Source organism: Dipodomys ordii, unplaced genomic scaffold (assembly GCF_000151885.1).
Source record: "Dipodomys ordii isolate 6190 unplaced genomic scaffold, Dord_2.0 Scaffold3, whole genome shotgun sequence".
In the NCBI taxonomy this organism is placed as follows: domain Eukaryota; kingdom Metazoa; phylum Chordata; class Mammalia; order Rodentia; family Heteromyidae; genus Dipodomys; species Dipodomys ordii.
In genome coordinates, this window is record NW_012267219.1 from 29,852,197 (window position 1) to 29,867,428 (window position 15,232).

The 15,232-nt window shown below is 37.7% G+C and overlaps 1 protein-coding gene across 1 annotated transcript in view; it reads left to right on the top strand.

The window, feature by feature from the left end:
* Positions 1–15,232, top strand: part of Cfap54 (cilia and flagella associated 54) — a 269,955-nt gene that overhangs the window by 219,675 nt on the left and 35,048 nt on the right. Inside the window, 3 exon segments of the mRNA XM_013018973.1 lie at positions 7,038–7,261; positions 10,620–10,799; positions 14,032–14,138. Of these exon segments, the coding sequence (XP_012874427.1) occupies positions 7,038–7,261; positions 10,620–10,799; positions 14,032–14,138 (511 nt within the window).

A 15,232-nucleotide genomic window follows, 5' to 3' on the forward strand; every position in this document is an offset into this window, starting at 1 on the left:
TCCTTCATTTCTTTGGTTAAGTTAATTCCTAGGTATTTTATTTTTTGTGGGGCTATTACAAATGGAGTTGCTTTCCTGATTTCAGCCACACTTTTCTCATTGTTGGCATACAGAAAAGCCATTGATTTTTGAGGGTTAATTTTATACCCTGCTACTTTGCCAAAGTTTTGAATCAGCTTGAGTAATTTGGGAGTGGAGTCCGTGGGATTCTTCAAATACAAGATCATGTCATCTGCAAAGAGGGAGATTTTTACTTCATCTTTCCCTATTTGGATCCCTTTTATATTTGCATCTTGTCTTACTGCTGTAGCTAGGCATTCTAATACTAGATTGAAGAGAAGTGGAGAGAGTGGACAGCCTTGTCTTGTTCCTGAATTAAGAAGAAATGGCTTTAGTTTTTCACCATTAAGTATAATGCTGGCTGTAGGTTTGTCATATACAGCCTTTATTGTATTGAGGAATGTTCCATGGATTCCTAATTTTTCCTGGACCTTCATCATAAAGGGGTGCTAGATCTTGTCAATGCTTTTTATGCATCTGTTGAGGTAACCATGTGGTTCTTATCCTTGCTCTTGTTGATGAGATGAATTATATTAATTGATTTGCATATATTGAACCAGCTTTGCATCCCTGAAATGAATCCTGTTTGATCGTGGTGTATGATTTTTTGGCTGAATTGTTGAAGTCAATTTGCCAAAATTTTGTTGAGAAGTTTTCCATCAATGTTCATCAAAGAAATGGGTCTATAGTTCTCTTTCTTTGATGAGTCCCTGCCTGGTTTTGGGATGAGTGTTATGATGGCTTCATAGAATGAATTCGGTAGTGAACTTTCTCTTTCAATTTCATTGAAGAGTTGAAGACGAGTATTAGTGTGAGTTCTGCTTTGAAGGCCTTGTAGAATTCTGCTGTAAAACCATTTGGTCCTGGGCTTTTCTTAGATGGGAAATCTCTTATTGCTGTTTCTATTTCAATGCTTGATATGGGCCTGTTAAGAATGTTTAACTCATCTTGGTTTAATTTCAGCATGTCGATATTTGCTAGGAAAAGGTCCATTTCTGCCAAGTTCTCAAGGTTTGAGAAGTATTCCCATATAATGTTCTGAATCTTGGTTGTTTCTGTGGTGATGTTTCCATTCTCATCTCTGAGTTTATTTGGGTGTGTTCTCTTCTTTTTCTGATAAGATTTGCTAAGTGTCTGTCAATTTTGTTAATTTTTTTGAAGAACCAACTCTTTGTTTTGTTGATTCTTTCTATGTTTTTTTTGGATTCTAATTCATTTAATTCTGATTTAATTTTAATTATTTCCTTCAATCTACTGGATTGGGGTTTTTCTTGCTGCTCTTTTTCAAAGAGGCTCAGATGTCTCATTAAATTGTTGGTTTCAGATCTCTCCAATTTGTTGATGTAGGGACTCAGAGCTATAAAATTGCCTCTGAGTACTGCCTTTGCTGTGTCCCAGAGGAGCTGGTAATTTGTTTGCTCATTTTTGTTGAATATCACGAACATTTGATTTTCATTTCTAATCTCTTCCATGACCCACCCGTGAGTCAACAGTGTGTTATTCAGCCTCCATGTGTTACAGGACTTTCTTTGGTGGCTTTTGGTCTTGAGTTCTAATTTTATTCCCTTGTGGTCTGAGAGAATGTAAGGTATAACTTCAATGTTTCTGAATTTGGATAAGTTTGCTTTGTGACCTAAAATGTGGTCTATTTTGGAAAATGTTTCATGTGCTGCTGAGAAAAATGTGTATTCTGATAGTGCTGGGTGAAATATTCGGTAGATGTCTGTTAAGTCTATTTGATCTATGCGGTTGTTTAGATCTGCGATTTCTCTGTTGAATTTTTGCCGAGTTGTTCTATCTAGTGAGGTTAGTGATGTGTTAAGGTCCCCAACAATTAATGTCTTTGGATCTATGTGAGATTTGAAGGAAAGTAGTGTTTCTGGGATAAATTTGGGTGCTCTGTTGTTCAGCGAATATTTAGAATTGTAATATCCTCCTGAAGGAGACATCCCTTAAGTAGTATGTAGTGACCTTCTTTGTCTCTTCTCACTAATTTTAATTTGAAGTCTATTTTATCTGATATTAGGATTGCACTCCTGCCTGTTTATGAGGGCCATTTGCTTGGTAGATTTTGTTCCAGCCTTTCACTTTCAAAATATGTTAGTTTTTATGGGCAAGGTGTGACTCCTGAAGGCAACAGATAGAAGGATCTTGCTTTTAATCCAACTAGACAGTCTGTCAGTTAATTGGAGAGTTAAGTCTGTTAATGTTGAGAGATAGGATTGAGAGCTATTTGGGAGTTCCTGCCATTTTATCCACCTTCTTGGGGGCTGTGGCAACTGGGTTCTTCCTATGGTTCTTGAATTCTGTTTGGGTGTGGTTTCTTGGCCTTTATTGTGGCCTTGTTGGTTTTCTATATTAGGACATCTTTAAGTTTCTTTTGTAGGGCTGGTTTCATGGAGATATATTGTTTCAGTTTTTCTTAGCTATGGAAGGTTTTTATTTGACCTTCAGTTATGAAGGAGAGTTTAGCTGGGTACAGTATTCTTGGTTGATAGTTGTTTGTATTTAGGGCATGGCATACATCATTACAGGCTCTTCTTGCTTTAATTGTCTCTGCTGAGAAATCAGGAGATTATAATTGTTTTCCCTTTATAGGTGATTGATCTTTTCTCCTTGACAGCTTTAAGGATCTTTTCCTTGATCTGAATTGATCCTGTGCGGATTACAATGTGACAGTGGGATGTCTTGTTCTGGTTTGGTCTATTTGGGGTTCTAAAAGCTTCATGGATCTAAATTGGCCTATCTTTTTGCATGTTTGGGAAGTTCTCTGCTAGGATCCTGTTAAACAAATTTCCTAGACCATTAACTTCTGTCTCTAAGTGTTCCTATGCACCCATTATCCTCAGATTAGGCCTTCTGATGTTGTCTTCAAAATGTTGAATAAATCTATCATATTTCTTGGATTTGTCTTGGATAGTTGTATGTTCTTTCTCTATAATATCTAGACTGTCTTCAATCCCCAAGATTCGATCTTCTGCATGGTCTAACCTACTGTCCCCACTTTCTACTTTGTATTTTATTTCTTTTCCTTCTAATTAATTGGCTTTGATGGCTTTAAATTCTTTGTTGGAGCTTTGTTTTAGATCTTATATGAACTTCTTTACTTCCTTAATTTGGTGCTCAGTGTTTATTCTCAAATCACTTAGTTGATTGGTTATGGTTTCCTTGGACTCCGATTCCTTCTGTCGGGCTCCATTCAGCATTCCTTTTGTGGTCTCCCTGAATTCTTTCAGCTGTCTGTTTATGGATTCTATGAATGTCTCTATTAATCTTTGTCTATTCTCATCCCACTCTCACAATTTCTGTATCACTCTTCAATTAGCTTCCTCACGTTCATGCAATTCCTGTAGTTCTCTCTGACTGTTCTCAGCCTGCTCACACAATTCCTGTATAAATCTTTGAATAGCTTCCTCTCGCTCATGAGATTCCTGTATTGATCTTTGGTTTGCCTCCTCTCTCTCCCTATCATGCTCACACTGAGTCGTTTGCAAGTTTTCAATATTTTCATTCACCATGTTTACCAGTAGTGTTTGTAGAGCTTTTTGGGTACTCTCCTCTGGAGTATTCATTATCTGTTCTGTCACCTGATTATCATGAATGGGAGTTGAGATACCCGGACTTGCCATTTTTCTTGTGTTTTTACGGCTTGTTCTGCCCTTATGGCATGAAATTAACACCAATTTTGTGCTAGAACACTATTTTAAGGCAAGCATCAACGAAAGTCCTGTAGTTGCACAGTCAAAAGGCAGCAGATACAATCTAATTCAACAGATACAATCTATTCAACATCAAACAACTATGTATTAATGGGCTAAGAACAGCAAAGAAGAATTTGGCAAACCAGAAATTATTAGGTTTAGGGAGAGATGTGGGGAAAAATAGGATTCGAGGGATGTGGAAAGGTAATAGGAGAGTGAAATTAACCAAGTCCTAATATCAAAGAGGTAAATGGATTGGATAGACTGATAGGAGAGAGAGAAAAAAAAAGAGACAAGGAAAAATGGAAAAACAAAAATTTAAATTTAAAAAGTGAAACTTAAAAATTATGTAATTTTAAAGGTGAAATTGAAGAAGAAAGGGATAGGATGAGGAGGGGAGGCATAGAAAGAATATATGAAAAATTAAAAAATAAAAATTCTTAAAAAGTTATATAGGTATAAAGAGATATTACTGATATTAAGGAATTTAAGCCTAAGAAGTTTTGAATTGAGTAATAAATTTCTGGATTAAGTGTTACACAATGGGGGATAAGGTCTAATAATCGATGATGGGCATATCTGAGGATGAGCAGAACCGCAATTGAGACACACAAAAAAGAACAAAAGAGAAGAAAAAATGAAAAGAATGAGAAAGAAAAAAAGGACCAAAAGGTCAGTAGAGATTAGAAAAAAGCACACTCACACACATACACACCTAAAATAAAAATTATGAGGAAAAAAGGTTAATAGAAAACAATTTTAAAAAAAACACAATTTTTTTAAAAAGGTACAAAAAGAAAGTTCTTTGATTTTTTTTTGGGGGGGGGGTTATGTGGATGGGAAGATCCTTATCTCCCTTGTGTCCCTAATCAGTTTCTTGGTGGAGTCTCTGGTCTGCTTGTGGTGTTTGGTTTTCTTGTGGCTTGATCGGTTTCTTAAGTCAGTTTGTTTGAACAGGCAAAAAATGTCCTGTTTTACCAAGGATTTTGTGATCTTCCTCCCAGGTTAGTTCAGTGGGAGGCAGAACTGCTTTGAGTATCACAAAAGAGGGAGATGGCTGTTTCCTCTAGTTTGGAGATGCTGTGATGAGGCTAGGTTCTGGGTAGAGTTGAGGCCTTTCAGCAAACAGTAGCTTTTTCCTGAGGGATTAGCTTCTGATACACTCACAGAGCCCAGCCTGGAGCCATTCTCAGGTTTTATGTTTGCTGAATTTCAATTGATTAGGCTGCTGTAGGGAGGGGCAGCCTCTGGCTCTGTTTACCCAGTGAAGAAAGTCACTCCTCCGGGGGCAGAGCTGTCTCTGCCTGGGCTGGGTGACTTTCCCCTGGGTGGAGCTGAGCCTAGCAGGTCAGGTAAGGTTTCTGTGACCTGCTAAATGACTCTTTTGTTTTCTTCCAAGGCCTGAGTTGGAGCTAGCTGCTCAGCCAGGCCTTTGTCAGTATCAAAGATGGAGATCTCCAGTGGTGGTGGGGAGGAGGAGTGGCCTTCCCTCCTCTGCTCCCTGAGAAGGAGTGAGGATGTCAGGGTTCTGCTCATGCTGGAGTCTTGGTTCCTGGGTCGTCTCTGGTCTGTGATCTGCAGGATGAAGATATCTGCTCCTTGCCAATTCTTGCTGGTGTTGAGTAGAATCCGCTTGCCTGCTGCATCTGGTGCCTTTGTCCCGGACTCTCCATGTTGTAGGTATGGCGGCTATGGCCACCGCCAACGCCACTGCTGCCGTGGCTACCAGAAAGTACTCAGATCTGTCTCCATGCCTGGATTCTCCCTCTCTGGCCAAATTCTCTGTACTGTGATAGCACACTTGGTGTAATTCTCTGCCCTAAGACTGTTCACTGGAACACTAAAACTGCTTTCTATGCTAGAGCTTGTTTAGCCTCCAGCTTCTCCTCCACCATCTTCCCAGAACCTCAGGGATTCTTAACATAGGTTCCATGAACCTTTGAAAAAATACTGTTTCAAGATAATTGGTTTCCTTCAAAATTTTACATACTTTATTTTGTAGATTTAAAAACATGATGACATAGAGACATCTAGCCCTAGGATTACCTATGGGGTTCATGGCTCAAAACAGTTAAGAACCAATAATTACAGTGTGTTGTTATGTTTTATAACATAAAAGGATGGAATTTTATAACATGAGAAGGATGAAATTGATTGGGCTTTGAGGAAAGATGGCTCCAGTATCTGTCATGTGGAAAAGAGGGCATTCCTTCATAAGGGATATTTAACTGTATAGAATTTTATTTTCATCTCTATCTAAAGAATATCTAGGACTGGGCTGTCGCTCAGTGGCAATGTGCTTAGCAAGTACAATGTCCTGGATTTGATCCCCAGTACCAAAAAAAAAAGACAAAAAAAATACAGTTAAAGAATATCTAAAAAAAACCCTGGAAATTTTGTGACAAGATGTATTATATCTTACCTGCATTCTTGGACTTGGTGACCCAGTGCTGGTCACTAGTACAAATAGAAAGACCAGGCAATGCCTGGCAAAAGTAGTGGGGAATCTACCCAAGTGAATGGGTTGACATAGTGGCTGAGTACAATCCTCAGGAATTAGCAGTGAGACGAGCAAGCACTCCGAAAGGCATCAAAATTAAAGGTTTATTGTGATTGGGGGTAGAATAAAGGAAATTCAGAGGATAAAGATGTGGATGGGAGCCACCATCTTGGTAATGCAAATCTCCAAAGCAACCCAGCTCTCATCTGCATTCACTGGCTGGTACTTCTTGTGCCTTTCTGCAGCCTTTCATGCCTGGGCTATCTGCAGCTGGAATTGGTAGACAAAACCCATGTGTTCACCTCACTGAAGAAGGAAGCCTGGGAGATGATATATTAACCACCAACTTTTCCATGTCTCTGGCTCTGTTTTCTATGGTTTTACAAGAGAACTCCAGCAGAGCATTGCTAATTTCCAGAGCCCGCTCATTTATCCTCACTCCTTGGCTCTTTTCCTTTTCTCAGTCCTGGTCTTCCCATTCTCTCTAAATAACATATACCCAAATTATCCCTTTAAGGTAAAGCAACAATTTGAGAAGAGTCCAAAATAAAATGGTAGACAGAATACACAGTGCCATTGTAAATACATATCTTCACATGCCTTTGAAGTTTTCTTTCCTTCCTATAACAAGGAGCAACATTGGGATAGAGTTTGGGGAGGGAAGTGATTAGCAGCCACTAGCCAGTGTAGAATGGTGTTAGTGAGCAAATGCAACAACATTGAGACCATTCTCATTCCTAATACTAGCCTAAATAAAAGTATTTTTCTTCCTAAAGCATCTACAACTCCAGAATCTGGAATTTCTCTGCCAGATGATACACTTCTCACCTCCCTTTACAACTCTAGACTGATTTTACGCCAAAAAGAAATGCATTTTTATCTTAAAAAAGTCTTAAATTTTTATTCTTCTTCTTGTATTGATGAATTTCCAAAAGAACTTCTTCAAGGATTTAATGATATACAGTTTTCAGAAAAAGACTTAAGTGATTCTTCAGTCAAGGTAAGGTTTTATTTCATTTGGTGTGTGTATGTAGGGGGGAGCGGTGTGGGTGTGTGCTGGTACTATGGCTACCTTGCATTCCACTCAGCTTCTTTGCTTATGAATTGTGCTCTACCAATTGAGCCATGCCTCTAGCCTAGTATTTTGCCAGTTAATTAGAGATGGAGTCTTGAAGAGTTTTCTTCCTTGGCTGGCTTCAAATGTTAGCCTCTAGTTCTTGGCCTCCTGAGTAGCTGGGATTACTGGCATGAGACACTGGACATGACCAAGGTGTTTTAAAATGTTATGTATCTATGAAAAACTTGATAAAATCACCTTTTCTAGCCCTTTCTCCCTCTTTCCTTTCCTTCCTTCCTGGGATTTAACTCAGAGCCTCAAGCTTGCTAGGCAGCCAGCCACTCTGCAACTTAAGCCATACGCCCGGCCTTTTTGCTTTGTAGTGTTTTGTTTGTTTTTTATAAAAGCTCCCATTTACATCAGGTAGTCCTTGACTACAATCATTCTGTTTTACACTTCCTGTATAGCTGGGATAACAGGTGCATACCACCACACCCACCTTTTATTAATAGGTCTCATGAACTTTTTGCCCAGCTTGGCCTTGAATAGCAATTCTTCCACTCTACTACTCTCAGGAACTGGTGTTATAGGTATGAACCATGGCTCCCAGGCCTTGCCCATGTGTTTCTGAAGGGAGCACATTAACCTCTACACAGCACAAAGATTTCTAGTTCCCTCAGGATTCTTGGAAAGCTTTCTGTGTTACCACATAGGTAGGTTAACCAAACAGCCTGGCTTTTCACCTTCACATTTCAAATATTTGTTCTGGCTGTTTTCATAAATCTCCAAAATGTCTCTGAATTTTCTGCATTGCTGTTCAGAACAGCATATTTCAGACAGCCATTTTTCATTTTAATATCACCCTATTAACAAAAATATAGAATGTTTCAATCCATACCTACTGTTAGTATCCCATTTCCTCCTAGGTGGAAGGAAATAGTAGATGAAGTATGATATTGTTGCCATCTAGCACTGGCTGCTGATTAATCTGTCTGTTAGAACTGAAATTTATTCTGAGGAGTATTATCCTGTATCCCAGGCATTTTGTCTTTTGGAAGTAGGGGACAGGGAACAGAAAAGCTAAGAATAGTAATTCCTGTAGATATTTTCCTGTACATATTGAATGAGACAGAAACTAAAATGCAGGTCCTAAATACTGTCCTGCAAGGAGCTCTGGTAGCATATTTTGGTATGAGGGGCAGCCTGTCACTACTCACTCCCCCAGGATGGTATTCCAGAAATACAGCCTTGAATGCATTGTAAATACATATGGCATTTCTAATGGCAGTAGTGTTATCAAAAAGTTGTTTCACCCTGTTTGCTCTTTTTTTATATAATTAGTGTAACACTTTCTCAGGATAATCAGCCCTGGAGATTACTGTCACTCGCCTGACAGGTGCAAGCTACCTAATCATGTGTTCATTTCACTGGGAGAGACAGCTAACAAGCATAAAGCCTTTTGGATTTTTTTATATAAACTCCAAGCTTGGCTGATTTGTATAATAACATTTTTGAGCCTTTAATCACTCAGGAGGTTATTTCAATCAAACTCTTTCCATAAATTGATACTTCAAAAGGCTTCCCCACACACATACACACAAAGAAGTAGACACCTTTTCCAGAACAATCAGTGTTCTCTGTTGTGTTCATCAGTTGTGTGAGCCTGCATATAAAGTCTGTTGGTGCTTTGTGGTGGAAACACAAAGGTACCAAATATTGCATTAAAGATTCCAAAAATAGATGATTAAAGCTGTACACGGTGTTGAGTTACTCATGCTTACAGACTGCGTGCTGCCACAATCTGCAGGTTCATATATCTCACTAGTTGAAGAAGTGATTCATTGTTTATAGGACTGTGGAAAACTAGGAATCATGTGATGGGTCTGTGCTTATTCCTTCCAAAGGATAAATAACACATATAAAAGTACTTGGTGTATCACCAATTAGCAAATGAAATTAATCTCACTAGTAACTAGATAGAATAATATTGTAAAAACAAGGGAAAAATAAATGCCTGTTTTTAATATTGATTTGGGTTATTTAGCAGTATTAGACCACTGTGCTACTAGATACAGCATATATTAGAACAAAAGGTGCCTGCTTTTTTCTACACTAGCTGACATTAAATTTAGTAACTATTCTGCTAAGGTAGTTTTCAGACTCTTAAAGTTATGCTGATATGAAAATATGAGAAATCTTTTAAATCAATTGTTTAGTTAATCTCTTTTGCAAACTGCTTGATATAGAATTACTCTTAATTAAAAGGGATAATTTAATTCCAATAATCTTGTTTATTTTGCGTTTTGGTCATGCTTCAAGTATTACAGTGCTGATGGTAAATGAGGATTCTGGCTTTTAAATATGTCTTTAGACAGTTGTGGCAAGTTTTCATATTTAATATTATCTTTCAGTCAAAATATCTTTTTTCCTCTATTGGTAGACAACTTGAAAGGTCAGTGTCTTTCTCTTTCTATTTTATTTTGAAGACTTGTATTCACAGACATATCTTGAATAAGCTCCAAGATAATGGGAAGGGACAAAGCCTTATAGAAACACCAAGCATTTCTTCTTGGTGCATTCCCCTTGGTCAACAGACCTTGAGCAGCCTGACATGTCAAAATGTATAAGAGAAACTGCTTCCCAGCTATTGTGCTGTGATCTTGGGAATAAGAGGAAGCTAATTATGAAAATAGTTTGTGTCCCATTGACAGTCCCTCTTCAACTTGACATAATATTACCACTGTTGCCTCTCTGTCTAGCTTGTTACTTTGTTATTAAATAGTAACCACCTTTGCTACTTTTGGCAACTAACTAAATAATTTGTGCAGTTGAATAATTGCATTTTAAGCAATTTGAAGACTTCTGGCACAGTTGCCAAGCTCTATAAAAGTAGCTGGGCACAGATTTCACAACTTGCAAAACAACTACATTCACATAATGAGAAAATGAGAGCAAACATTGGTTTACATATGGTACTGAAATTGAAAATTTTACAATAAATTGTAAAGAGATCCCCCTATCTATTTTTCAATGAATAACAAAAATATAGAAGATACTTTGTAGAAGCAGTAGTATACCTTGAACTGAAATGGTTCCAGGGGCATCTTGTTTCCACTGCTTCTAAAGCATGTTTTTATGGTAGGGAATTTACTATATAATTATTTAAGAATAGTTAAGATTACCTTCATGAAGTAAGCTAAGTCCCAGCATTCCTAATAGATCCATTTAATCTGCTTTAAATATTAAATAAGTTTCTTATTAGCAATTAAACTGACATGAGTTTTTTTTTTTTGTTTTCTAGGTGTTTCATGAAAGTTCCATACAGTCTATTTTGTCTTTAAATCTCACTTCCAATTCATCTTATACGGATGTTTTTTCATTAGAAATGGCAACACAAGCCCTAAACAAAGAACTTTGCTTTCAGTGGTACCTTCCTCCTCTGGACAGAGCTCCGGGGGATATCTTCCAAATAGAACCTATGGTACATAATATAATGATAGAGTTAAATCTTCCTTTTGGGTGTAAAGCTTATGTCACTATAACTTAAAAGGAAGTGGTTGTCAGTCCCTTAACCAATGAAGATTGAAGAGTGGCTCTAGTACTAGGATAGTGCTAGAAATTGGTTAAATTTTTGAAGTGGAGAGTTGGTCAGTATAGCCTTTTGTAGGGAAACTTCCACCCCAGAATTCCTTTGGCTTACTTCACTTAGTATGATTTTTTCCTCAGTCCTTCCATTTCCTTACAAATGGGACAGTGTCATTCTTTCTGATGGAAGCATAGAATTCCAGTGTGTGTGTGTGTGTGTGTGTGTGTGTGTGTGTGTGTGTGTGTGTGTGTGTGTGTGTGTACATTTTCTTGATCCATTCATCTGGCATCTGGATTGGTTCCATATCTTAGCTATGGTAAATAATGCTGCGATATACATAGTTGTGCTGGTAGCTTTAGGGTGACCTTGTTTGTGGTCATTTGGGCAAATGCCCAGAAATGGGACTTTTGGGTCATAGGGGAGCTCTATGTGTAGTCTTTTGAGGCACCCCCATACTGCTTTCCATATTGAGTGAAATAAGTCAGACCCAAGGAAACATAGGTCCTGTGGTTTTCATTGTTTGTAATAATCAGTATACATCTAGGATATTCTTAGCAGATGAGCAGAATATCTCAATAGCTATGTACATATGACCATACAAGATGATGCTAAGTGAAATGAACTTCAAGATATTGACATAAGAGATCTTTCTTGGTTATTGTTCTCAATGTATTATGTGATTTCTTTTTTCTTTTGTGTTTTTTCCCCTATGGTTTCTCCCTCATTGTCACTGTAATCAATTTTGGTGCCCTGGGTATTTTATATACGTTTATCTGAACTAGGGAAAGGAAGGGGAACAACAAAATGATGAGACAAAGGACAATGGGGGAACCTATGCAACCTATGCGATGCTGATACAAGACAGTGGAAATGATCTGTACAACTTTGGGGAGGGAAAGAGGAAAGAGGAAGATAAATGAGGAAGGGGATAACAAATTAGACAAAAAATGTAATCACTATCTTACTTATGTAACTGTAACCCCTCTGCACATCAGCTTGAGGATAAAATTAAAATTTAAAAAAAGAAAAAAAGGAATTCCTTTCATTGATGCTTTCTCAAAGAAATGCCAAAAGCCTTTCCCCATAAGATACCTGCCTCACCATTTTCTTCTGCCCAGCATTTTAATTTGCTTTTCATCTTCGGTATTGGTCTATGCTCACACTCTCCCTGCCTGGACATTGACCCATCTAACTGTGTCACTGGGACTGTCTGTAGCTCATGTGACCCTGTCACGTCCTGGAACCTCCCGGGCCATGTCCCTTTCTCCTCCAATGCTTGCTTCTCACACTGGACTCTTCATCTTACTTCCTTAGACTGGAAACCTGTTACTGATTCTGGACTGATTATACATGTCTTCCTAATCAGATAATGAGAAGCTTTACCATATTATTCTCAGGACTATTTGAAGCATTTCCTGTCTTACAAAGTATAGTCATCCTTGGTATATGCAGAGGGCTGGCTCTAGGACCTCCCAGAGATAACCATAGCCATGAATGCTTATGTCTTATATAAAATGACATATGTGCATATAACCTACACATGCACATGTGTGCATATACACACATGCTCCTGTGTATCTTAGAAGATACAGTTCTAGAGATCACAATGCACCTGTATTCTTTCAGTATAATTCTAGTTTACTGACAATACAAATAAATGTAAATTCTGCATATAGTTCTTGTATAGGGAATAGTAACAAGAAAACAGTCTTTGTGTTCAGTATAGATGAATTTTTTCCAATATTTTCTATAAGTAGTTGTTGAATCTGTGGATACATCTGATATTTTAGTCTTTCCCACACAATTTAATCCTTGGCAATCCTTGCTAGATATTCCATATAACTTCTAAAATAACAAATCTGTGATATTTTACAGGGGAGATGACTATAGTAGTTTCCAAATTTATCATATTTTCTGAAATATTAATTGGTCAGGAATAAATAAAGTAGAACATGAGTTGCATTTTAAAAAGAAACACAAGAAAAATATATGCAATACATACAGTAGGTAAAAACATGTTATGGCCACGTTAGTATATATATATTATAAAATATATGTTAAAAACAATAGATAGATTGATTTTCATCCTATGTCTTGCTAGCAAGAAAGGAACAAATGCTAAAGTAGTACATGCATTCAGAGAGAGTTTGGAGATGGGAACAGTCATCACTGGAAAATAGAAATACTTCAAAAAAATAAAGAAGAAAAGTATATAATGTTCATTTCACACACATCCAAGGCTGTAAGTGTGGTTCAAGTAGTACAACACCTGCCTAGAAAGCACCTGCCTAGTAAGCACATGCATGTACACACACACACACACACACACACACACACACACACACACACACACACACTTCAATCATATACAATGAAACACTTATTAAGTGAATATTATATAATAGGCATTTTGTTCATTGGTTAAGATAGTGGAAATCTATGTCTTAGATAGAATGATTCTTTCCCTTTGGTTAAATCTTGCCTGTGAGACCCAAAACCTTTATTTGTGACTCTGGAAACTCAAGCATCTTTATTCTGTTCCTTGTGTATTACATTTCCATGATATGCTTCGGTACTGTTTTTCATTCATCAGTCATCATTTTAAGATGCCCTATTCTGAATAGTTACAAGGTAAGTGATAAAAACAAAGTTGGATGCTTACAAGTTGTCTTGCACTTGCTACCAAGGGCTACCAAAGGCTGATATTTAAGTGCAATTCAATACAAAATGTCAGTCTTCTAAAGCAACTTGTTGAGCCAGATGAGGTAACACATGCCCATACTGTGGAGGCAGAGGCAGGAGGATCGCAAGTTTTTAGCCTGGACTTGGTATATACATAAATATATATGAAGTTTTTTTTAAATTGAGATACAGTCTCGCTATGTAGTCTGCAGTTGCCTTGAACTTGAACTCTCCATCCTCCTGTTTCAGCTTCCCAAGTGCTGAGGTAACAGGCTTGTGCCATCACATCTACTTTTGCACAATTTTTGTTCAGATCATTTCCCTTTAAAGTGCATTAGGGGAATAAAGTCTTAATTGTTCTTTTGTACAAAGAGGAATCATGCTGAATTTTGAAGACAAGTGTAATTTTGACATTACATTTTATATGCTTTTATTTTTGTTACAGGTTATATTGTTGTATGCATATAATGTAAAGCCAGTAAAGATTATAGATGTCAAACAGTCCATGGGTAACAACATCTGTGTTGGTTTTCTCTGGGTTCCACTGAACAGGCAAGTAAAGATGGAGCATCTTCTTGGGGCCAGCCTGGGCTGCATAGTAAGATGGTGCCTCAAATAGCATTATCAACATGATCATTCCTACTTTTCCTTTCTCGTAAATCCAGAAACATCACAGGTTTTTTTTTAGAACCACACAATTAAAATAGTTATTTTAATTTTTTATTTTAAGATTTTTATTCTCAGAATAGAAAGTCATTAACCTGATCAACGCTCTTTTTAAAATATGAATGTGTTCTTAATTTTGATGTGAATAAGATTAACAGTAGACTTCTACCATAAGGATAAGGCCCTGTCATTGACCATCATAAAGAATGGCCTGATAGGTTGTCCTCTAATATGGTGACACTGTGGAAATGAACTGTTTTGCTTGCTTGGGCTGATGTGGGTCGACTTCAATAGTTGTTTATTCTTAGAAAGGCAAACTAAGGGTAAGTTTGGTTAGAGATAATGGGCCAGGAAAGATTCTTCTTTTTCCCCCTGCTTTCTCCTCTTCTATTGAGTTCTCATGAACACGTTTAAAGCAATTCATAGTATTTTTCTTATAATATTAAAGGAAAAGATAATGTCCTTAGAAAATTCCCATACAGGTTTCTCTATAGTTCTATCTAAGTGGTAGTTAGACCCAATTCATTACCAAGATAAGTTCACCATCTCTGCCTAGCATCTATGTTTCTATTTCCAGGAAGGTAGTACATTTCCAGGCCTGGTAGAGTGGCTATACAAAAGCAAAGGTTTATCTGGTCCAGCCCACATAGGATGGTGGATGCTTGTGGTGCCCTAGGTCAGAGGTCAGAAAGCTGACCTGCCACTGGCTAGAGGGCAGAGGTAGGAAGGAGTGGTGAGGAGCATAGGAAAATCAGAAGACGCCAGGGAAAATGTCTAGGAGTTGAGACTACAAGGATTGGACGTCATGCCTAGAGTCAGGGTCACCTGACATTATATTCTCTTTCTTCTTAAGCAAAATGGCAGAAGAACATAGGCAGAAGTCAGATATTCACTAATATTCACGAGTAAGGAACAAAATTAGGAAGTTTTACTCAAAATTCCAGCTGGCTTTTCCCAAATCCAGGCTGTTCTTTACTGAC